The following is a 24,216-nucleotide window of genomic DNA, read 5'->3' as shown; positions in this document are numbered from 1 at the left end:
ACACACAGCTTTTGTTTGTCTAAACCTTAATTTTTCCACTTTGTCACCTTTTCTCTAAACGCACGGTTCAGGATTAGGCTCTTTCTTTCCCAGCACTGGAATCCCAAGATTGCACGTTGCCAGGAGTCACGCCCATCTAGGAAATTGCCGGAGCAGGAAGTTTGTCCCTCTCGGCGCGCTGTTCTGACGTAGTCGTGCGCAGGCGCAGTTCTTCATTCGGCGGCGTGTTCTTCTCATCTAAGTTCCTGGTTCCTGGGCGGTGTGCGACGCCGGCTTTTCGCGGACTACTTACTCTCGTGGCCGGCTCTGGACTGTCGCTCTCTGCCTTTCAGCGCCGGGACCACTGCTTGTGCGCGCACTTCACGCCGCCTCACGCGACAAGCTTATGGCGGAGCGCGGGGAACTCGATCTGACGGGCGCCAAACAGAACACCGGCGTGTGGCTGGTCAAGGTGAGTGAGACGCGAGCCCCGCGGGGCGCTTCGGAAAGTTCTGGGTCGGTCTTGCTCGGGCCACCGCTGTTCTGAGAAGCGGGTCGCTGTTGCGTCCGTTTGCAGGTTGGAGAAGTTACTTTCGGGCCGTCTCTCAATTTCATCCGCCCACCATGGAACTAACTCTCTTTACCGCCAAGACCTGGCCTTCTTGGTGTCCTGACCCGATGGTCCCCGAGTGGGCAGTAAATTTTACCCCAGGTCGGAGAAGTCCTTACGATTTTCTTTTTGGTAAGGTTAACTTTAGTTATGAACGTGTATAAATTAGTTGAATAGATATTCCGTACAGTTTTCTGGACCACAAAGTGGAGCTGGTCCCTGTGTATTCTGTTGTTGTTTTGAAACAATCTCTGTGTAGACTTGGCTAGCCTGGAACTCGCCATGTAGACTCCTGTCGCTTTACACGGCTAAAGTGTTGCCTGGGTTGGTAATCCAATTGGAGCCTTCGAAAGACCTAGAAGTTCTGAATTCAAAGAGAAGTTGTTGACTTCGTGTTTTTAAAGAGCGAGTTTAGGATTCATCAGTAAATGTTTTAAATGGTCATGTGGCAGACCTCGTTTGCCCCAGTGGTCGCTATCTATTCGGGTCACTTTTTTTATTTGAGGTGGGAGGCTCTGTGGGGAATCTCATTCTGAAAAGCCATATTTAAATGGGATCATGAAAGTTTTCCAAACTTGGTTTATAAATGATTTATCTTTGTAATGAGTGTTTTAAGTCCATGGCTGAGTTCTCATCAAGACAAGGTGTTTCTTCCTGTCCTTTTCTCTGAAACAGCTCTCATAGTTTGCCAGCACAGCAGACTGTGTTAAGTTCTTCAAACCCCTGAACAGTTTCTAGTGCTCCTTTGTACCTGTCTGTATCCAGTGTTGATGCCCCTACCCCCAAGTCACTTTCTTTGCACTTTGATTAGTGTTTGGCACATATTACTTTTCCAATATGTGATGAATATAAGAAATTGAAAAGGCGCACGCCTTTGATCCCAGCACTCGGGAGGGAGAGGCAGGTGAGTTAGTTCCAGGACAGCCAGAGCTATACAGAGAAACCCTGTCTCGAAAAACCAAAAAGAAAAAGAAAAGGCTGTATCTCAAAGAGACACAAACTAAAGTGGGTAGGAGTTAGTCCTGTCAGTTTCATCGGCGATTAATGAAACTCGCCTCTGGGTGTTTCTAGTGCTGTTTCTGGAGGCAAAGTAGGTCACAAGGGCTATGATCTAATTAAGGGATTAGATACTCTGTTGGTGGATTTATAATGTGGCTTCTCTGGGAGGCAGTGAAAGGCAGTGGGGCGGGGCCTAGTTGGAAGAAGTAGATACTGGCTGTATGTTCTTAGGGCTGCCCTGGCCCTCTCTGTATCTCCTCTATATCATGGCCACTGTGGAGTGAGCTGCAGTGCTTTTCCTTGTTTTTCCCACCATGACGGATAGAAACTGAGATACCCAGTGCAAAATAAATCTTAAATTGTTTCTGTCAGATATTTGGTCACAGTGACTAAGTCTGATTAAAACAGAGAATACAGCAAAGGGTTGTAAGTAACAGGAAAAATGAAAACCTATTCTCTCCTTTCCTTTCTCTTCCCTTCTCTCCCTCTCTCTTCATCTCCCCCTCTCTCTCTTCCTTTCTTAGTTGAGGCTGGCCTGGAAGTCTCTGTGTAGCCCAGGCTGGCCATCAAATCATGGTAATTCTCCCACCTAGGTGTGTGTTAGAGCACCTGTGGTTGTGTGGTTATATTAGATAAATACATAAATAGATATCTTAGATAAAGCAGAGCTACCAAATAGACTCGACTCTGGTGTGCACACCTTTAATCTTAGTGCTTGCGAAGTTAGCCTGGTCTACATTGAGTCAGGGGATTGTAGTAAGACCCAGAAACCAGAAGAAGGCATTGGATCCTCTGGTATTACAGGTATGGCTGGTTATGAGCTGCCATGTGGGTACTGGGAATTGAACCCAGGTCCTCTGGAAGAACAGTCAGTGCTTTAAAGCTGAACCATCTTTCCAGCCCTATCAAACTTAAATAGCAAAACCATTAAAAAGTCGATATGGTATTTTGAGATACACTGTCCAGTCTCACCTAGCTTTATTTCTGAGTTGTATCACTAGCCCTAGATTCGGTTTTCATATCTGTAGACAAGGGAGAGTACTTTGAGTTTAGAGTGCTGAGGAGATGAGTGGGTGGTGGGGATAGAAAGCCTACAAGGAGTCTGACAGAATTGTCTCCTCAACCTTCTCTTTTCCAGCCTCAGGCCTATCATCTGACACACTTTGGTACTCTAGTAAGTTAATAGGATTTTTTTTTTTTTTTACTCCTTTTTTAAAAAAAAAACTTTAACTGTAATCAAAGTACTGCACCCCCCCTCCCATAATCTTGCTAGACTTCCTTGTTTCCCCTTTGCAGCCCCAACACCCTATGTCTCAGTCTGAATTCATTGTGATCACGTTGTTATTCCTACGAGAACTAATGTTGACAACTGACAGTCAGTGAATACTTACTCTCCACAACACATATGCTTCGTGTTCTATTAAAAGTCTCTTCTTTGCTTCTCATAACAGGATAGCTGAAAGGTCTAAGCTACTTATGTGAAGAACAGAGGCAGATTATTTATTAGAGAATTAATATATTTTTCCATCTTAGAATTTAACCTCCGGTTACTTCTGTATCTGGTTTTAGACACAGTATTTTTATGGTTAAGAACAAAATCCCTTGAGATGGCTTGGCCTTGAATCGTGCTCTGTCATTTGCTAATTGTATAACCCCGGGGAAGGTATTTGATCCCTGGGTACAGCATCTGTGAAATGTTTTGCTTTATTTTAGGTTCCTAAATATTTGTCCCAGCAATGGGCAAAAGCCTCTGGAAGAGGTGAAGTTGGGAAACTGAGGATTGCCAAGTAAGTTATTTATATATTTATATAAATGTACTATATACACACATGTAGTTAGTATATATGTATAGCACATAAACTATACATTTTTTAAAGCTGTTGTTTTTAAAAATGTTTATAATGGCTTTTGAATGTGATTATATTCTTAGAGAATTTACTGAGAAGGTAAGAGTTACTGGGCATGTTAAAGCAGGTTATGGTGTATTTATATATTCTGTGAGGAGACAGGCTTGTGCATGTGTGATAAGTAGTGTGACTATAAAGCTAAATTTATTGGTGAAGCTTACTAGTAGTGAAGGAGCAGATGATACGGTTTCCCCATCCTTCTATCTGTTCGTGGTGTGCAGAAGTGTGCTTGGGTTAGGCATACCTAGAAAGTACTTTTGTTTAAAAAAATTATTTATTTATTTATTTATTTTTTATGTACATGAGTACACTGTAGCTGTACAGATGGTTGTGAGCCATCATGTGGTTGCTGGGAATTGAATTCAGGACCTCTGCTCGCTCTGGCTCTGCTCGCTCCAACCCGGAGATTTATTTATTATTATATGTAAGTACACTGTAGCTGTCTTCAGACATAGCAGAAGAGGGCGTCAGGTCTCATTACATTTGGTTGTGAGCCACCATATGGTTGCTGGGAATTGAACCTCAGAACCTCTGGAAGAGCAGTCAGTGCTCTTAACTGCTGAGCCATCTCTCCAGCCCTAGAAAGTACGTTGATGGATGGACTTTGCCACTGTCGTCCCTGGTAAAAGGGCTATGGAAGGACGTAGGGAGCATCTAATGTGCCTGAGACTTTGTGTTCTATAAGAGAGATTGAATCTAGGTTCTCCATGTTAGAAAACATGCTCTCACCGGGCTTCTTCTCTATCCCGTATCCAGTCACTTCATTTGTTTGTTTAGTTTTTTTTTTCAAGTCAAGGTTTTTCTATGTAGCTCTAGGTGTCCTGGCACTTGCGCTGTATGTAGGTCGGGGTGGCCCTGAACTCAGAGATCTGCATGCCTCTGCCTCCTGAGTGCTGGGATTAAAGGCGTGCACCACCATGCCTGACTTAATCTGTTCACTTAAAAAAGATTATTTTATACATACGATGTTTTTGCTGGTATGCACTAACTGTTTGCCTGGTACTTGAAGAGACCAGAAGAAGGCATCTGATCTCGTGGAACTGGAGTTATAGACAGTAGTTAAGCACTGTGAGGATGCTGGAAATTGAACCCAGGTCATCTGGAGGAGCAGCTAGTACTCTTGACTGTTAAACTGTCTTCCCAGCCCCTTGTCTAGCTACTTTTAATCCAACTCCACTGACTTTCTCAAGCCTAGTACTTCATTGAAATAGCTGTCATCTGTTACTAATGTCCCCACCTTTATCAATTAGTTTTTGTTTCATAACAAAACTAAAAATTTTTGGTCACTTAGAACAAAAAATATTTTATTTGTTCAGAATTTTCTGGATCTTTTTTCTGGTCAGGGCTGAGCTGGAAGGCCTTCTTGACTGGCCTGGCCTTGTTAAGCACTGAGTGGCTTGGTATCAGCTGGGCAGGGGCCATCTGTTTCATCTCCAGCATATTCTTTCATATGGTGCTGAGAGTTCACAATTGCAAACGAAAAGAGGGCCTACAAGTACAAGGGTACTTCTGTCTGTTCGCTAAAATCTTATTGGCCAAAACCACATTCAAGGGCTGGAAACAGATTTCAACACCAATTTTCTTTTTCCCTGTAAAAATTTTATTACACATCTATATAGCAGCTGTCTTGATTGACCCGCATCAGACTTGACAAGGCCGTTAAACTGGTATCCCATCCCATCAGGACAACACTCTGCTGTCCTCTTCCTTCATTGTCTCCTATGGACCTTTTGCTAGGCTCCCCGACGCCCCATCTCAGCATCTTAGTTTACATGATCCTCCTCTCAGTCATCAGTTCTTGTCTCTTTTCAATTTTTTTTTTGAAGTGGCCTCATCTCTTCTAGCTTTAAATGCCAAATGTTCAATCTCTTCTATATTCCTGCTTTAGTGTCTCAAGAGACTCTCAGGCTTAGTAATTACTTCCTGGTTCTGTCAGAAGTATCTGAGAGATCAACTTTTCAGGGACCATTTTAAAGCTGCTTCAAGAAAGACATGTAGTTCTGGAGTTAAATTTTTTAGATTTCTTACTTGATGAGACTTGTCTTTAAGAAACTTGATACCTTCATTTTTTTCTCCCCTTAGTTCTTTGTTGTAAATTCCTTTTAAAAAGTGACAGTATTTCTCTATCCCTGACTAGCTATCAAATGAATGAGACAGAGACACTAGATTTTTTTTCTCCCAACACCCCCCCCCCCCCAAACAGGGTTTCTCTGTATATAGCTCTGTCCTGGAACTCACTCTGTAGACCAGGCTGTCCTTGAACTCAGAAATCCACCTGCCTCTGCCTCCCAAGTGCTGGGGTTAAAGGTGTGAGCCTCCACTGCCCGGCGACACTAGATTTTTTTTTTTTTTAATCAAGCTTTGCTATACAATTCCTGGGTAGTCATTGATCTGTTTTAATCCTTTAAGCTAATCTGACTCCCTCCCAGCCCAAATCCCTAAGGTACTTGCATTTTAGTATTGGCTTGGCTCTCTGGGCTGTGGGTATATGTTCCCATGATGTCTCTAGGACCCCTTCCTTCTGGATAATCCCTATCCCCACCCCACTCCCCACTGGTGGAAGTTCTGCCCAGCCATTGGCTGATCAGCTTTTATTGACAACTCAGAGAATAAATGGGGAGCAATGTTTACACAAACTTGAGACAGAAGATGGTTGGAATAAGCATTATAATGCCATGTCCAGATTGCAACAAGATATGGGGCAGAAAAATCAGCATTTGAATGCTACAAGGATAATCTTTACATAGTGCACAAAAACATTTTGCCTACACTTTGTCTTACTTGAAGTTCTGTCTTGAAGTTCTTTGTTTCTTGTGTGGTTGTGCACTTATACACTGAACCCCTTGTCCTGGTGGGACTTGTGTGTAGTTGTTGGTTTTGGGACTTACTTTAAGCCTTAGCTTTCTTGTTTGTGAAGTGTGAATGTTAGCATTAATGGTTCTCCAATCCATAGGGCAGATTATAAGACAATACAAGCTTAGGACTTTGAAAACTCTAGATTACATTTCTGTAAACCTGTACAAAGACCGTGCTTGTTGGAGGAATGTCTGATCTCTCTTAGTGTGACAGACTGAGACAGACAGGAGCTAGGTTCAGGGAAGTCATGCAAGCCCCTAGTGCTGCATTGACCACTGAAATGAGATGTTAGAGGTGATGTTCAAGTGGAGATGGCTGTACTTGAGTTCTTCATTGGTTTAAGTGTCGGTGCTTACCTGCCGAGCCAGGAGTAACTGATTATGGTCAGAGGGAGTGTCAGTCAGAGCAACTCAGAGGGACCTCAGCAAGACTGAGACAGCTGAAGCCATCAAACTTTTTATACACTTATCAAAACAAAATATAATGGTGGTTGCCAGGATACAATCATGGTTGCAAGCTACATGGGGCATACAAGATTAATGTCTAAGACTAATTTTTCAGCCAAACTTCTATATCAGTAGTTCGATCCTTTGGGGCTGGATGACCCTTTTACAGGGATCACCTAAGACCATCCGAAATGGGTATGTTTTACATTACAGTTCATAACCGTAGCAAAATTACATTGATGAAGATCTTTTTATGGTCATTACAAGATGAGGAACTGTGTTTTAAAGGGTTATGGCACTAGGAAACCTGAGAACCACTGTTCTATGTGCTTTCACTGATTTCGAAGAGATACACAGATGGCCTGAAGTCTTCACTGTCTAAGGCAGTGCCTTGCTTTTTCAGGAACTAATGCCCCAGCAGCCAAGGAATCTAACTTGAAAAACCTATGATGCATGCCTCTTAAGGCAGCTAGACCAGGCCAACTCCACTACTCCTTGCACTTTTTTTGGTAGGAAATTTCAAGCTACCTATTCCCTATATTTTAAAGCAGATGGCTTACATAATGGTATCTACTATTCATAGGTTAGCCATACCTACAGGCTTGCTTGGATCAGTCCCAGTTGATAGCTTTCCCTGGGTAGTTATTGAAGTGTCCAGTTTCATGTCCCTGAGTATCCTAGTTTTGATAATAAATGGTGGTTACCTAAATGTTATTTTGTGCAATGTGTGTGTCATGTGTTACCAGCCCAAGTTTTTACGTATAAAATGGTATTGTTGGCCTTTGCACACATGAAGTCCCATAGAAAGACTGTGTATATGTGAGGTTTTTTTTTTACATAAATAATACATTCCCTTTTGTTGTATTTTTAAAAAAAATCACCTTAATACAAAATAAAAAAGTCATCTGTATTTCCCATTCACACTCTTTGGAGGTGGTGACAGTTTGGTGTGGAAGCCTCTAGATTGCATCCTGATTATTTTGGATGTGTAACATATGGATGCAATTTTGAAGCATCTTTGTTTATTCCACTGAATTCTCAGACTCCTTAGGCTTGGGGTTGCTAATTTCAGAACATAGCACAGAACTTGGATTGTGTTGTCATTTGCTGTTGAGTGAGGCTCAAGGCTTTGGTTTATTATCACTGTTTTCCTTTATCTCTTCCCTTGACTACATGGCTAGTGCCCCTGTACCTTGGGTCTTTTTAGAAAGAAATCCTTAGTAGAAGTAACTTGAAATCACTTGAATAAATTACAGTGAAGAGAAAGTAAACAGGCCAGAATTTCCTTTAAGGGGGGAGGGCAGTCTTTTAGTTGGTGTCTATCTACCCAAAATGACACATAGTCTTACCTTATAGAAGGTAGAGCCTCTTTACTAATAGCACAGCTACATTAATCCCAGTTCCCTGGGATTGCTGGAGAGATGCTGGAAAACAGCTGGCCCCAGTAGACTGCATTCTTCTGTGTGCCTTGCTCATATTCCTAGCTGATGCAGAAGTACTAAGTTCACTCTTGGTAAATGTAGACTGGCTGAGGAGTAGCTTAACAGTGCATGTGACTAAATTACCAGAGTTTCAGTCAATATCCTGCATATTTTAAGTCATCATATTCTTATGGTTGTAAACTGACATCTCCAATAAAGTAACACCAATACTCCAATAAAGTAACAAGGTCACACCTACTCTAACGAGACCACACTTCCTAATAGTGGCACTCTCCATGGGCCAAGCATTCAAACTCATGAGTCTATGAAGGGCTGAACCTATTTAAACAAACACAGTTACTTGCCCCCCTGTCTTCTTATCTGTTAAAAGGTGCTTGTTTAGAATGAGTTGAGGTGATAGCCTCACTCTTCTTTTTACTAGTTAGCTCACAGTGCAGACCGCATGTTTCGTTGCTCTTAGAGAGAAGTGAGCAGCTAAGTTCACCCAGTGGAGTGGTGGGAGGAGTGTTTCAGTAGACACCCATGAGGAGCATGGGACATTTGAATGATTTAGGACTATTGAGAGAACATTCCAGGTAAGTTACTTTAATATTTTTGTGACTACAAGATGTATGATCAATTATTGATTCTTAAGAGGAGACATATCCAGTTTACAGTTGCCTATGTATATGTGTTGGGGGATGTGTGGTATTGAATTCTGCTTGTGGACGTTGTACANCGTGGTGCGCACTAGGCTCCGCACCACGATGTACAACGTCCACAAGCAGCTTGCCCCCCTGTCTTCTTATCTGTTAAAAGGAAATGTATTAATTCCTCAAGTTCACTTTATATATTTAAAGTGCCTAGTTGGTAAGTCATAGCATATATCACAAACAGACTGGACAGTAGGCACTATGTGGTACAAATGGACCTCTCTATTCCAGTTTTTCTGAGGCCAAGGAGAGAGTGCTGCAGCATAGGCCAGAAGCTAGGAAGATCTACACAGTAAGCTGGATTATCTCTGCACAGATAGGCTGTGGGGTGGAGAGACAGAGAAGCAGAAGGGAGGGAAGAAGCATGCAGCTGGGGTTGGGAGCAACTTTCCTCAAATTTGGTTCCCATTTAGTACCTGAGAAACAGAGAGTGCATCTGTGACTGTGCTGAGTGACTCCAAAGTTAGACAGTTGGACATAGGGCTATTTATGTAAGTAAGTTTATGAGATGTCCTGATTCCCCCCTGTACTTGGATTATTTTGCGCTTTTGGGCGTCCACCATCCCACCTGAGTTTATAGTCTGCTTTAGCTTCTTCTACAATACCTACCATCTTGCCTCAGAGCACCTCAGTTTTCTCTGTTTGTGCTGCATTTTACCTAAAATCTTGAGTCCTATACTTCTATGTCTTTTCAGAGATACTTGATTTCTTGCTTTATTTCTTAATAGACTCAGATCTCAGATCATTTGGGGCCTATTAATAATAAATGTCTGCAAATAAATCAATGAGATAAAAACCGAATGAATTCAAAATAAATTTACACTGCTGACAGCATTTAAATTGGCACAAACTGTTGGAAAGACAGTGTTTATGTGTATCTATACATAGAGCAACATAAGCAGCATACACATTACACAGTAATGCTGCGCACTACAAAATGGAGTTGTAAGTCACTATTCCCTGGTAGGTACTTATAGCTAGCTCAGCATTGTTTTTAGTTCTTACTGCTGCCATCACAGACAGACACAGGCACACAGTGAGACTGACAGACTCAGCTGAGGGTTGGGATAATGAGAGTAAAAGATGAATAATAAATAAAATATTCTTGCCCTGATCTCAGCAGTCTCATCAATTTCTAGGAATTTATCCCATGAACCAATGGCTTGTGAGCTTCATTGTTCTCCTCCAGTGTGGTTGATGATTTCATAGTATTTGTTTGGTTTTCTTAAGTGTCTATCAATGACAGTAAGAACTTATGCCTTTTTGGTGTCAGATCCAAGAAATACTTTGAAAGTAAAGAACAGAGCCGTGATTTTTTTGGGGGTGGGGTGGGGTTGGGAGTGGGGGAGGAGTTGTCTTGAGTCAGTTTCTCTGTGTAACAGAGTCCTGGCTGTTCTGGACTCACTTTCTAGACCAGGCTGGCCTGGAACTCCAGAGATCCTCTTGCCTCTGCATCCTGAATGCTGGAATTAAAGGTGTTGGCCACTACACCTGCCTTTTTTTTTTTTTTTTTTTAAGCAAGAATGAGTGGAGCTTGAAGTGTTGTGGGTGTTGGGAAATGGCTCAGAGTAGTGAAGGAGGAAGGGGAAATATATAGTATTTTAATAAACTCTGAAGGTTGGGCCAGGTGTTTACCTCATTGCTTTCTGAAGATACTGTTATAAAACTAGTTGGTGTTATCCATTTTGGCCACAGATCTTTAGACAAAAGATACATGTTAGATTTAATGTGGAACAATAAAGTCTTGTTTACTTCATTAACACATACAAAGGCAAAGGAATATGTATTTCTTTTTTGTTTGTTTGTTTTTTCAAGACAGGGTTTCTCTGTGTAGTCCTGGCTGTCCTGGAACTCACTTTGTAGACCAGGCCTCGAACTCAGAAATCTGCCTGCCTCTGCCTCCTGAGTGCTGGGGTTAAAGGCGTGCGCCACTGCCCGGCTATGTATTTACTTTTTAAAAAACTTTTTCAACAACAGCTTTTGCTTCCAGTGAAGTTAACCTGTCAGAGCTCATTAATCTGTCCTCATTCTAGCTAAATTGCTGCAGTAATTATGTAAAAAGGAATTACCCCTCCTTATTCCCTAATTGCATCTGGGTGATTTTCTAGTTTTCCAGACTGGAAATGTCAGTCTGATCTTTAACCCACCCTTTTTCACTTGTTGCCCACCTCCAGTCATTCCCTCTGCTATCAGTTCTGACAGCTCCACAACTCATGTGCACTTCTTCCTCCATTTACCACCACCTGGGTCAAACTTTCATTTTTTTTTCTGGGACTTTTGCGTTCAGAAAGCCACATTCTTCACTGAAATATCAAGAACAGAACAAGATCAGTCTCTAGGCCACATCCTAACATTCATCTCCTCTGAAAGCTTGTGAGCTAGGCCTGCCCACACAGTTCAAATCACCACACTTACAACATTCCATTGCTTTTCTAACCCAAAGACCACATCCCAACAGCCCAGTCCCTGGTACTAACTTGTGTCTTAGTGGTGTCTATTGCTGTGAAGAGACACTGTGACCAAGGCAGCTCTTATAAAGGCAAAGCATTTAGTTCCAGAGGTTTCAGAGATTTAGTCCATTCTCATGGTTAGGAGCATGGTGGCACAGTGCTAAAGAAGTAGCTGAGAGTTTTATATTTGAACCTGTAGGCATCAGGATGAGAGAGACTGGACTTGAAATGGGCTTTTTAGAACCTCAAAGCTTATCCCCAGTGTCAAACTTCCTCCAACAAGGCCACACCTACTAATTCTTTTAAATAATGCTACTCCCTGGTGAATATTCAAATCTTTGAGTTTATATGGGCCATTCGCACTCAAACCACAGGTGGGTTCTATTGACTGAGGAAAATGCTCATGATAAAGCTCTAAGGAGGAATGACTGAGATAATGCAAGAGTCTAGGGGAGTCAGATATTGTCCGGCTGTGTAGTGATAACACATGTCACCAGGCTATTAATTAATACATTCCCAACTTTCTGAGTGGAAAACAGATTATGCCTCTGTTCTCTTGAAGGGACAACCCTGGGTGTTTAACATTCCTGGTTTCCCTAGTGCTTGATCTGTGAGCACAAGGACCTGTGCCTTCTATTTGTCGTATTTGACAAGATGCTTGTTTATATATAGTTCTTTATGGATTTAGCTATTTTCATTAGCTTGTGTCTTTAAACTTTTACTCGGTTCTTTGATAATTTCATTCATGTATAACATGCATTCTGAGAACCTCACTTCTCTAATCTACCACCCATATCACTCCTCCTTTCCCACAGTAATGATCTTATTGTTTTGTGTTTGGTTTGCTCTTTGAGAGGTCTACTGTGTTTATCCAGGATCATCTGTATGACCATGTGTTTGGAACTATCTGTTAGAGCCTCATAGCTCCTCAGTGAATACACAACTCAAGGCTGCCCCTCCCCCTGAGCTGTCTTTTCAGCTCCATCAACCTTGGGTTTTCAATCACGTTTACAGTATCAGGTTTGAATCCCCCTCTTGTGGAAAGGGCCTTGTCCATTCAAAGAGCCGTTGATATTCCTGTATCAAACATGCTACTCTTACACCAGAGGGCATGCCCTGCCTGATGGGCTGATATTGTAGGCTAGTTTGAGACTTTTGGGGACAAAAGTGCTTCTTCCCAGTGCTTGATAGAGATAGAAGATTAGTAATAACAGTGACTGAGGGACTTAGTGAAGGCGGGTTGGAGCTGAGTTTTGAGAAGCAACAGCAGTTTCTACCTCACCTTTGCACCTTGTGGTGAGAGTCACGTGTGCTGGATCATCTTTGAACTTGCTTTTGTTTTTACTTTTTGTTCTTCATTGCCTAAAGAACTGTGGACTGTGATATTTAAGGCCTCCCACAGTTGAGACTTAACTCTTCTTTCTATTTCCTCTCTTCCTCATCCGCTCCTTCCCTTCTTCCCACCTCCCTCCCTCTTTCTTTTCTTCCCTCCCCTTTTCTTTTTTGGAGGAGAGGTCTTAGGACTGAAACCAGTGCTCTCTTTCCACTGAGTTACACCCTAGCCCGACTCTTCTTGCTTTGCTTCATTCTATTAGCGAGTTATGATCATCTATTTGTGATGATTTTAGTATTTTCTTAGGTAGGAGCTAGAGATGACTCCGCATTTCAGAGCCCTTGGCCCAAGTGTGGCCCTAGCACTCATATGGTGCTTCACAACTCTATTTTTACTTTACCTCCATTTCCAAGGGTTCTGACAGCCTCTTCTGAGCTCTTTGGGCACTAGGCATGTATGTAGTAGTGCTCATCCTTACATGCAAGCAAGACACTTATCTACATAAATTACATCATTACAAAACACGATTTTGCTAGGTAAATGGAATCTTTTCAGAAAGGAAGTAGTAAGATATGCATTTATTCACTACTGGACTAAAAATTCTTAGAGATAGTAAGAATTATAAGATCATTATTTAGTTAATATAATTAGGAGAGGGTCTTTTATAACACTCCAGATTTTATTCCCCTCCCAGTCCACCCTCTGACTGTTCCCCATTCCATACCTCCTCCCTGCCACCCTGTCTCCACAAGGATGTCCCTACGCCCAGCCCCTACCCCACTAGACCCCTAAACTCCCTGGAGCCTCCAGTCTAGGAGAGGTTTTAATAGTGTATGATACAAGTTCATAAACTAAACACATGAGGTTACTCTTAATAGGATTACAGATATGAGTAAAAGATAAACATTAGCTGAAATAAGTTTAATGGAACAAGAATGGACATGTCTTTAGACTTTTATTTCTATTTGAAAGTAACATGCAATCTAAGTAATTTCAAATTTTTTTTTCCTTTTTAGAAATCAAGGAAGGACTGAGGTAAGATTATTTATATGAAAAATTTACTGAAATCATGAGCTGTGCATGGTGGTACATTCCTGTAATTCCAGCACTTGGGATGAAGGGGTGGGTGGATCAAGAGTTCAAGAGCATCCTCTGCTGCATAGCATGTTCCAGGCCAGCCTGGGCCACCTCAGATCCTGTTTCTTAAAGATCAGCAGCAACAGCCAAACCACAGTGAGAATATTTAGTTATTTGTAGTTGTTTGCATTCTGGAAAATTCCACTTGAAATGAACATCTGATGGTCATGAGTACATACAGGTGTTAAGTACTCCTTGGAGGAATGAAAGGGCCTCGAAGTTTATTTTGAGCATGTTTCCCTTTCAGCACTGTGAAACAGAATACTTTAGCATTAATCTTCTGTGGGACAGAGACATTTGGTGTGGAATTTTGAGGATGTTAGATTTTGAACCATTGAGTCTAATTCATACTATGTATATGGTACCTATCATAATAGTAGCTGTATAGTTAATTCACGATCTTCCTGTCTAGTTAAAAAATTATTGATTTTTATACATATTTTTAATATAATAGTTATTCTTTAGGGGAGTGATGGCATATGGAATAGATCATTTAGAAAGAATACTTTTTATACTTTACAATATTATTGAAATTATTTTTTAAACGGCATATTTTAAAGTATTTAAAATACATATTATATATTCATACAATAGCTGTTAATGTAAAAATGGAGTTTATTCTATGCACTGACTGTTTAAGGTTTTTAGAGTAACTAGCTTGCTTCTTTTATTTTTCAAGTGCAGTTGATTTTTCAGTATAAAAATACTTACACAGCTTTTCTTCTATGTGCCAAGCACATGTTAGGTCTTAAGGATGTGTCACTAAAAAAGTAACTTTAGCCTTGTTCTAGAAAGACTTCTTGAGCCACAGACTAGAGAAGACATTGGTAGACAAGCTTCATCATTATGACACGTGGGGATAAACCTTCTGTTTATGACTGAGAATTAAGGATTTCATGGTGACATTTAAGAAATAAATAATTAAGAGACTCACATCTTTAAAAAGGTTTTAAAAAATAATTCACAATCAAAATGTTTGTATAGATATTTTGAATATAAATGTCTGTTTTAGTAAGCTTTGGTTAATTTGGCCTTTAGGTATCATTTACTTTGAACGAGGATCTAGCAAATATTCATGACATCGGTGGGAAACCAGCTTCAGTCAGTGCTCCTAGAGAACACCCATTTGTCTTGCAAAGTGTTGGCGGACAGACATTAACAGTGTTTACAGAGAGCTCCTCAGGTAAGGGGGACAGAATTATCCACTATGATGCCTGCGTGTATTATATAGACTTTCTGTCTCGGCCTGCACACCTCTTTGCTTTGTTGGAAACAGCACCTACTGTTTTGTCTACCTGTGTGTCATGCCACTTTTCTGCTCTTAGAAGGTTTGTTTTGTTTTGTTTTTGTGATGAGACTTTGACCATTCCCTGAGAAGAGCTTAATTCCCCCTTGGGTATAAACTTATAGAGCAGAACAGATGGAAGAGCTGCTCTCTAAGAATCTGAGTCCTGCCAAGCTAAGGCAGCCCTATTTGCTGAACTAATATAGAGCAAATGTAAGTTAGGCTTTAAATAGTGCTTAGTATTAGGGAATGAGTTAGTTTGCCTTCCTGTGCTTGTGTGCTTTGTGTTTGGAAAGCCTTTGTATTTTATAAAGATTAACTTTTATTGGCGTTAATGTCTAGAAAATTCTATGAATGAAGTATGGTTTTAAATCCTGTGTGATAGCAGTGTGACCTTGTTTAGTTTGCCAGTAGCAATCCGTTCAGTTTGCTACTTAAATATGGAGGGAAACTTGTGCTGGCTTGTTTTGTTAGTTTTTTACTTTTATCTTGTACTGAAGCAGCACCCACCTCTATTCAGTAGAATTAATTTTCTCCTCTCCAGAAGGTTATTGGTTATGTAAAAGGAAAACATTAATATTGTTGGATCGTAAACATTTTAAAGCAAGCTGTAAGATATGTATACTAAGAAAATGTTGCTGTTTTAAAAAAACCTCACATAGCACTTTTGTCATAGCTTGGATTTTAGTAACCGTGTGAACAGATCTATTCACTTTCCAGAACCTGTGTACACTGTTGGATTTCCAGTAGCTGCATAAACTGATGTAGTCTTCTTCTCTTTTTTTTCTCCTTGATGAGTATAACTTTTAGAGACGTGAAGCCGGAGCTAAAGGATTGATTTTGCTTTTATTATTTTGATGCTATATTAATTTGTTATGTGTTAGAGAAATTTTAAAAGTGGTTGTTTTTTCTTTATCGTAGCTAGCTCCCAAATAAATGAGACAGAAACTATAAGACTTATTAGCAAGCTGTACAGCACAATATCCGAGAAGTTATCAATTCTAATCCTCTGAGCTAATCTGGTTACCTCCTAACCAAAACCCCAAGATACTTGCATCTTAGTGTGATCTGCTCTCTCTGCTTCGAGCGTGTTCTCATGGTGTCCACTGGGCCCTCTTCATGTGGTGAATCTCTTCCTCTCTTACTACCCCTCCCCAGGCTGGGATCAGAAGTTCCCGCCTATTCTCCCTTTGCATTCATTGGCTGATCAGTTTTAGAATAAATGGGGAGAAATGTGTTTACAAACCTTGAGAGGGGAGATTCTTAGAATAAGCATTACAATGCTGTGTCTGGGTTGCAATCCTATGTGGGGGCCAGAGAAATCAGCATTTCAATAATACAAGGATAATCTTTACACAGTGTACAATAACGTTATACCTACAGGGTGAGGAAAATACACATTTGTGTTGGAAGGGACTCTGCGGGGTCAATAGCTGTTTATATTATGTTAATTATTCAGGACACAGTGCATGCACGTACAAGCAGTCTGAAGTCAGTCTTTGAAATGATGGGATTGAAGATTGTTGGTCCTGTGAGGCGTCTAGGACTGAGCAACAGGACTGAGCTCCTATGACTCTGGAGGTAGAGGCTCCAAAAAGACCCAAATATACCTTGCACAACATGTATCTTGTTTCTGTATTTTATAACTATGAGACTAATTTTTCCAAAGCATGAGTTAGCTCTGGTTGTAATTTAGAAAACTAACGCATTGTTAAAATAAAAAATTGTTCTTTAGTTTTCATCTTTGAGTTCTTAAGTGTATATACTCTTTGTGCTCGTTTGTGTTCCTATTTCTGGTAGCAAGTGTGCTCCCCCCAGTGCTGGGGTTCCAAGATAATCTTGGCACAGGGTGTGGAAAGGATGCGATTGTCCACCTGCGTGTTTGATATCATGCAGCCTTTTTGCTCTTGTATTTTTCTTGTGATGGATGAAATTTTGACCATTTCCTGAGAAGAGCTTAATTTTCATTTGGGTATGAGCTTAGAGAGCAGAACAGATGGAAGGATAGCTGCATTCCAGTTTGACAGTATGTTCTCGCTTGGTAGAACTGAAGGCACTTAGTGTGGAGGAGAAACTTGATTTGTACATGAGATTGTTTTGCTTTCTCTTCTGGTTATTTCTTTTGTAAGTCGTGGCCTTTGACTTTCTTTGTACTTTTCTGTCCTTTAATTTCTTTGTGAAATAAGGATTATTTACAATTACATTATAAATATGTTAAATGCTTGGAGCAGTGTACATGTGTCATTACAATTACTATTAACATTACCTCTTAAATATTTTCAAGTTTATTTTTTAAGATATGTGTGCTCACTTGGTTCATGTAATGAAAATCATTTGAAAAAGCCCAGTGAGTAAGGGCTTTTCGTGTTTCTCATTTGTACAGATGGCCAAGAAACAAGGCTTTAGACTTAGCAACAATTTCTCTCCTCCTCTGGAGTCCTACATACTTTGCTGTTTCTCATCATTAAAGCAGCATTCTAGAAGTGACTTAGTTAGGTTTCTAAGGAGTTCTAAATAGATGGCAGTGCCTTCTTTGAACGCTGTGACAGAGCCAGAGGGACAGGTTTGTGTTCCAGATATACCTTTGTTTGTTTGTATTTGTTTTTCCTTTAAAAAAAAAAGGCAGCATAGTAGCGTGCAGTAGAGTCTAGGGTCTGTGATTAAGAACAACTACATAGCTGTGATGTAACCCTGCCTTGATCGGTCACTAGTTTTGCCAAAGTATGAGTCACCAAGCCATTTTACAGGTTGTAGCTTTGTATTTTATATTGAAATGTATTAAATGAGGTAGGCATTATTTTGAATTATTTTGCATTTCCCTCATGCATAGAAATGTACCTGCTTCTTTTAGAAAGTTATTTTGGGGTCAGGGAAATAGCACAGGCATGAAAACCTCAGAACCAACAGAGAAGCCAGCCGTGGCTGGGACCTGTAATAGAGAAGCCAGCCGTGGCTGGGACCTGTAATCCCACCACTGGGAAGGCAGAGGCAGGTGAGTCCTTGGAACTTGATGGCAAACCAGTTTAGCTTAGTCTGTGAGCTCCAGGTTTGGTGAGAGACCTGTCTCAAAAAATAAGGTATAGAATGATTAAGGATAATATCTCCACATATGTGCATATACATACCTGTGTATCTGTACAGGGAACCACACACATATACCATACACACAAATTAGGTGGAAAAATAATTGAGGAAGATAACCTGTGTTCACCTCTGTCCTCCAAACACACATCTGCATATATGTACTCAAACACATACATAGGTTAGTTTTAGAATATAAATATTTTTAGACATTATTTTAAGTAATATACTGGTCTATAAAACAGACTTTTATAAGAAAATTAAAATGTTAAGTTCAATATTAGAGTTTTGGTTTTAATAACTTTTCCCTCTGTAATTTTGGTTTTTGAGAGACTTTCTTTGAGTCTTTGAATTTTACATTTTTTTAATGTCTGTGGGAGATGGAATTAGAGGGGATTAATAGTGTGCTTTATAGTACTTCCTCTTAATCTAAACTATCTTCATGTCATTAACATTTTATCAGCCAAATTTATTTGTTCCTGATTGAATGTTCAGCTTGTCTTGGGTTAATTCCTCCACTTATGCATTTCTGTGTGAACTTCTAATAGGTTCATTTCCCAATTCAATATTTTGTGGAGCTTTTGGAATCTCTACTATCTTTTATCTATCTCTGGAAGTGCGTCATGTACTTTCCCTTTATAACCAACCCTTCATTTTGGGTGTTTAGTATTTTTCCCTAAGTTTTAAATTATATTTATTTTGTGTGTTTGTGTAGGCAAGCGAAAACATGAATATATGTACTCTGTGTGTGTGTGTGTGTGTGTATGTGTGTGTGTATGTGTATACATCAGAGCTTGTGGGAATTGACTATGTTTCCACCATATGAGTTCCAGATTCAAGGTCAGGTTGCCATGCTTGGGCAAATTGCCCTCACCCACGGAGCCTTCTTTTGCTCAAGTTTTGCACTATAATTGCCAATTGTGGACAGAGTCTTCATTTATCTATTGCACAGATTTTCTAGTGCAGGTCCTGTGCTAGGGCAGGACAGATTCCTGTCCACTAGGGCAGCTGATCTGTGGTAACAGTTGCTACAGTGAGTCCTTGAATGTGGTTCATTCAGTACAGAGAAAAAAGAGCAGGTACTTTGCCTGAAGGTTCTTCAGAAGCGCTGAGATTGGAACTGGACCTTGGAGTAGATGAGTAATCAGAGGAATAGGAGAAAAGGAAACACAGATAATATTTAGTTTTGAATGTTGAGTTGCTGCTGGCTGTTCTTCGTTTTGCTTGTTTACCATTCTGCTCTGCCGAATCTACCCAAAAGAGTCCCAGTTCAAGCAGAGCTCAGTTGTGGACTTTAGAGATGAGGGAAGGTTGAGTTGGTGTGGTGGGAGGTGAAAGGGGGATCATGGTTTAGAGATAGCAGATCATTCTGATAGCCTCTGGTGATCTGAGGGGATTGGCAGCTAAGAGCTTACAGTGGTTTCCAGGGGTTTGGGGCATGAGCAACTGTATGGGTAAAACTGAGTTAGGAGGTACTAAAGGAGACTAGTAGGACTTCTTTGCTGATTTAATTTTTTTTACTCTCTTGGAAGCAGTTCATTTGTTCAGCAGGTCGATTTTGCTGGCTACTTTGTGTATGTCCTCTTTTAGGCTTAGGAAACTTAAATGAGCAAAATTTGAACCTTAGTAGTGCTTGCTCCTCCTTGGTAGAGGAGACTTCAATGAACAGTAAACAAGTAACAATTTCTCAGACTTCAGGTTGTCTGGGGAGACAGGATGAGGAGTATATACTAGTTGGTTTTTGTCAGCCTGACATAACTAGAGTCCCCTGGCAAGAGGGAACTTCAGTTGTGGGGTTGTTGTCATCAGATTGGCTTCTGTGCATGACTATGGAGCATTTTCTTGATTAATGTCTGATGTGTGTTGGCTCAGTCAACTGGGCAGTGCCACCCCTGGGCAGGTGGTCAGTGGTTGCAGAAAGAAGCAAACTGAGCAGTGCCAAGAAGGAAGAAGCAATAAGGAGCATGTCTCCATGTTTTCTTCCCTGACTTCTCACAGTGACGACTAGGGTTGTGAGTGTGAGCCTCATAAACCCTTTCCTCTCTAACTTGATAACCATCAGGATGGTTATCACAGAAACAGAAAGTACACTAGAAGAACCAGAGAGTGGAATATTGCTGTGAGGAACAACACCATCTTTTCCTTTTGGGAGAATTGTGGAGGTGTTAGCAACTTTGGCTGGAAAAGCTGTTGAGTGCTTATAGAGTTTAATGATCTGTTAAGGGAGCTTTGAAAGTAAGAGTGTTAAGAGCAAGGCACATGATGGAGGTCTGGCTTGTGAAGTTTCAGAAAGAAGCAAAGACTATCAGGCCATTTATGTGATATTTTGCATTAAGAATCTGGAAGTGAAGCCAGGCAGTGGTGGTGCACGCCTTTAATCCCAGCACTTGGGAGGCAGAGGCAGGCGGATTTCTGAATTCGAGGCCAGCCTGGTCTACAGAGTGAGTTCCAGGACAGCCAGACAGCCAGAGCTGTACAGAGAAACCCTGTGTAGAAAAACCAAAGTGGGGGCGGGGGGATCTGGAACTGGGGTAAAAGAATCAGCTGTGATTAATAAGTGACTAGCATCATTAAGTAAAATGTTGTTTTTCTCAGGGTCAGCTCAAAGAAGCTGTGGTCTAGAGGGGGCCAAGATTGCATATCAAGCCGGCAGCAGAACTTGGTAATGTGTGTGAGTCTCCCAGGTGGTACTGGGTTTAGTGGCATGAAGGCTGCCAGACTGAAACAGTCATAAAAGAAGCTGAAGGCAGCAACACCAGTCTGCTGTTAACCGGTCAGATGCTTTCAGGGCAGAGAGGGAACATTTAATCCACAATGTGTTAGAGTGAGAGCAGTCTACCATGTTCGGGAATAACAGGAAGGTCAGGATTGGATGAGTCTAAAATAGGTTCTTAGGCTGGTGAGCAAGAGTTAGTAGTACAGACTTGAAGGGGTTCAGAAGTCCTTGTGACGATTTTAGGGTGTTCTTAGGAAGTGAGAAGCAGGGGAATGCATCAAGCAAGTCAGCCTGCAAGGCTGTGAAGGCTCACCAGTTGCTCAAGAAGAGACCCATGCTGGGAAGGCTAGAAGCAGGCAATGGCAGGCTTGGTTCAGTGTGGCAGCAGTGACAGAGGTCTAGTCTCATACCCAGTGTCCAACCCTGTGCCTTTTGATGTCTCAGTAAAGCACACACTTGAATTTTTGTAATCACCTAAGACTCAGGATGGGAAACATTCACTTTTCCATTCCATCTTCTCTATTAATTCAAGCTCTTTGTTCTCTTGGTCATATAGTTATTAGATTGCTTGTACTCTCGTGCTTGGCCAACATCCTCACCTGGTCACTTATAGAAGTCACACATGCCCATTTGTGACTGTCATTTAGCTCACTCAACCTCTTAGGACTTTGTCACTTCTCCACCATAAGCTATTTTCAACTCTTAGTGTCATGGTTTCAATAAGAATGGCCCATATATTTGAATACTTGGTCTTCTGTTGATGGAACTGTTTGGGAGAGATTAGGTGTGGCCTTGTTGGGGGAAGCTTGTCATTGGGGGTATTTTTGATGTTTCAAAAGATTCTCAACATCCCTAGTTTGTCTCTTGCCTCCTCCTTTCAGAGTAAATAAGATGTGAGCTCCCAGTTCTTCCTGCATACATGCCTTTGTTCCACAACCCTAGACTCTACCCCTCTGAAATTGTAAGCCAAATTAAATGTTTTCTTTTATAAGTTTATAAGTCAGGGTGTTTTGTTAAAGTAATAGAGAAGTAACTAAGACACTTACCCTACTTAGGCTCGCCTGGCAGTAAGGTTTCTATGACTTACTTTGTCAAATAATTAAACTTCTTGGGCTGAGGATAGGTCTCAGGTCTCATAGTACACAGTAGAATAGAGTCAGAGTGAATGAGGTGAAGTCTTTATTACCTGCTAAGAAACATGTACACTGGAGATACTTTTCAGTACTTTAAAATGAAACCGCTTTCTAGTACTGACTTGCCTGGATCGATTTTCTCTTTTAGAAATGAACAGTTTGTTTTAAGATACTTGAGGTTCAGGACCGAATATAAACTCTTGTTCCACAGTCTGCTTTTGCTTATTACCACACACACTCTCTCTCTCTCTGCTCATCAACCTAGGTCAGCATTATGTGTGGTGAGGCTTGGTTAGCTCCTTACACATTTTAAAAGACCTGTTTCCCAGGGAAAGTAGCAGCTGAGGTACTTGGCTTTGACGTGCCTTGCAAACTCTGAGACTTTTACTGTAATACTGTATCACAGCCCAGTGTGGCATAGAATGCAGTTTGATTTAGAATGTAAAAGTTTGAAGACAATGTTTATGGATGCTGAGTTATTAACCTTTTGAAGTCTTGAGCTGACAGTGAGGAATTTTTAGTCTGGTGGGGCTTACATTTTAAGTTGATGTTTGGAGTCTTACAGGGGACATAGCTGCTGCATTTTACCCCCTTTGTGGGGGTGGAGCATCTGATATTGATTTTTTGAGAGATTTGAATTTCAGCTTGGTTATATACATGTGAACCTGTTAGCATTCCGAATATATTCTCATTAGATTGTTTTTCCACTGGTTTGAAACATGGCCTCCACTTTTACTAAAGTTATCATACATGTGTATTACCAATTGCCATAGGATGGATGGGGCTCCTAGAGATTTTGCTTAGCTTTGTCCTAAAAATTAGCAGAAGCTAGGTAATAACATATTACTCGCCCAACTTTTTGAATTTTTGACAGACTTAAACCTTTATTAAAGGCCAGGTGTTAAGGTGCATGCCTGTGGTCCCAACAGAGGTAGGAGGATCTCTGTGAGTTCAAGGTTGGTCTGGTCTTCATAGCCTCACTGGTGACTACAGCAGTTGTGCTCAGTGCCGCCTCTTTACTGAGGTTGTGAGGGTGCTTGTGCTCACTAGCAGGGCTGCTGATTTTCTAAGAATTTTAGTATAGAAAGCCAATGAGCTTAAGGCACTGGGCCAAGTTTTTCAAACTCATAATTCTAGAAAATCTACCTGTTTGTTAAGTTCAGTCGAGGTGTTTTCTTTGAAAGGATGAATGTTTTTCATTCAAGTTTGAAAAAACATATTGTCCAAATAACTAATCTGTCAGTTGGCTTTTTTTTTTTTTCTCAAGTTAACAATGATTTTCATTGAAAAAAAAAAAAAAAAAAAGCCATACCTCTACTGGAAGCTCAGTTACCCTGTGCAGTCTGCTAAAGCAACCATATTACCCAGTAGCAGCAGAAATGCTTTGTGCCTTGCATTTGACTTTACAAAATGTTAAAGGATGTTTACTTGAGGGAGACATTATGAAGTGAGACCAAATTTTAAAAAACCAGAATCCTGTAGTATGAGGTAATGAAGAAAACCCTGGTGAGGTTTAAAGAACCAGAATCCTGTAGTATGAGGTAATGAAGAAAACCCTGGTGAGGTTTGGTGCCACTGCCTTGATTTTTGGTGACAACATCAGTTTCTTCCACCTTGCCTTTCCTGCCATTGTTGCACGAATCAGGGCAGCAAAAGGCAATTGCACGTTTTAATAAAAGTAGTCTGGGCCTTTGGGGTACCCAGAAGATTTTGAGGCTCCCTTAGGGATCTCTAGACCCAGTTCTGGGGAGTGCTAATTTAGTGTCCTTTAATCAGCAGGCCTCTGATTACATTAATAGAGGTATTGTTCCTTCTTGCATAGTGCAGCGTTCAGGGCTGTCTTCCAGCATTGCAGTCCTGTTTCAGCGTTTGAGGTTGCTGCTAAGAGTACTGTGCGCACTGTTAAACTGGATACGATCTGTAGTCAGTCAGTTTTCTTTAAGTATTTGTTATATTTCTCCTGAGGACTGACTTGTCTTTCCACCACGTACTGTAATTCTCTCCAACCCTATAGGCAGGGACCTCTGTGGCTGCAGCATGCAGGGGAAAAAGTAAAGCTCTTTTTTGGCCGTTGTCTAATTAGCCTCTCTTACTTGCTTTTGTTGAAATATCTTTTAAAAACAGACTCCCTGTGAAGACATGGTTCTTTT

At 40.9% G+C, this 24,216-nt stretch overlaps 1 protein-coding gene across 1 annotated transcript in view; it reads left to right on the top strand.

Moving 5' to 3' along the window:
• The first annotated feature begins 209 nt into the window (after positions 1-209).
• The window catches only part of Gtf2f2 (general transcription factor IIF subunit 2), a 111,380-nt gene continuing 87,373 nt past the window's right edge, over positions 210-24,216 (top strand). Inside the window, exons 1-4 of the mRNA XM_021181786.2 lie at positions 210-451; positions 3,302-3,375; positions 13,731-13,749; positions 14,890-15,034. Of these exons, the coding sequence (XP_021037445.1) occupies positions 386-451; positions 3,302-3,375; positions 13,731-13,749; positions 14,890-15,034 (304 nt within the window). The 5' untranslated portion in view covers positions 210-385. The remainder of the gene's footprint in view (positions 452-3,301; positions 3,376-13,730; positions 13,750-14,889; positions 15,035-24,216) is intronic.

Source organism: Mus caroli, chromosome 14 (genome assembly GCF_900094665.2).
Source record: "Mus caroli chromosome 14, CAROLI_EIJ_v1.1, whole genome shotgun sequence".
Taxonomy (NCBI): Eukaryota; Metazoa; Chordata; class Mammalia; order Rodentia; family Muridae; genus Mus; species Mus caroli.
Note: the sequence above shows the minus strand (reverse complement) of the source record. Positions and strands in the feature narration are given on the sequence as shown.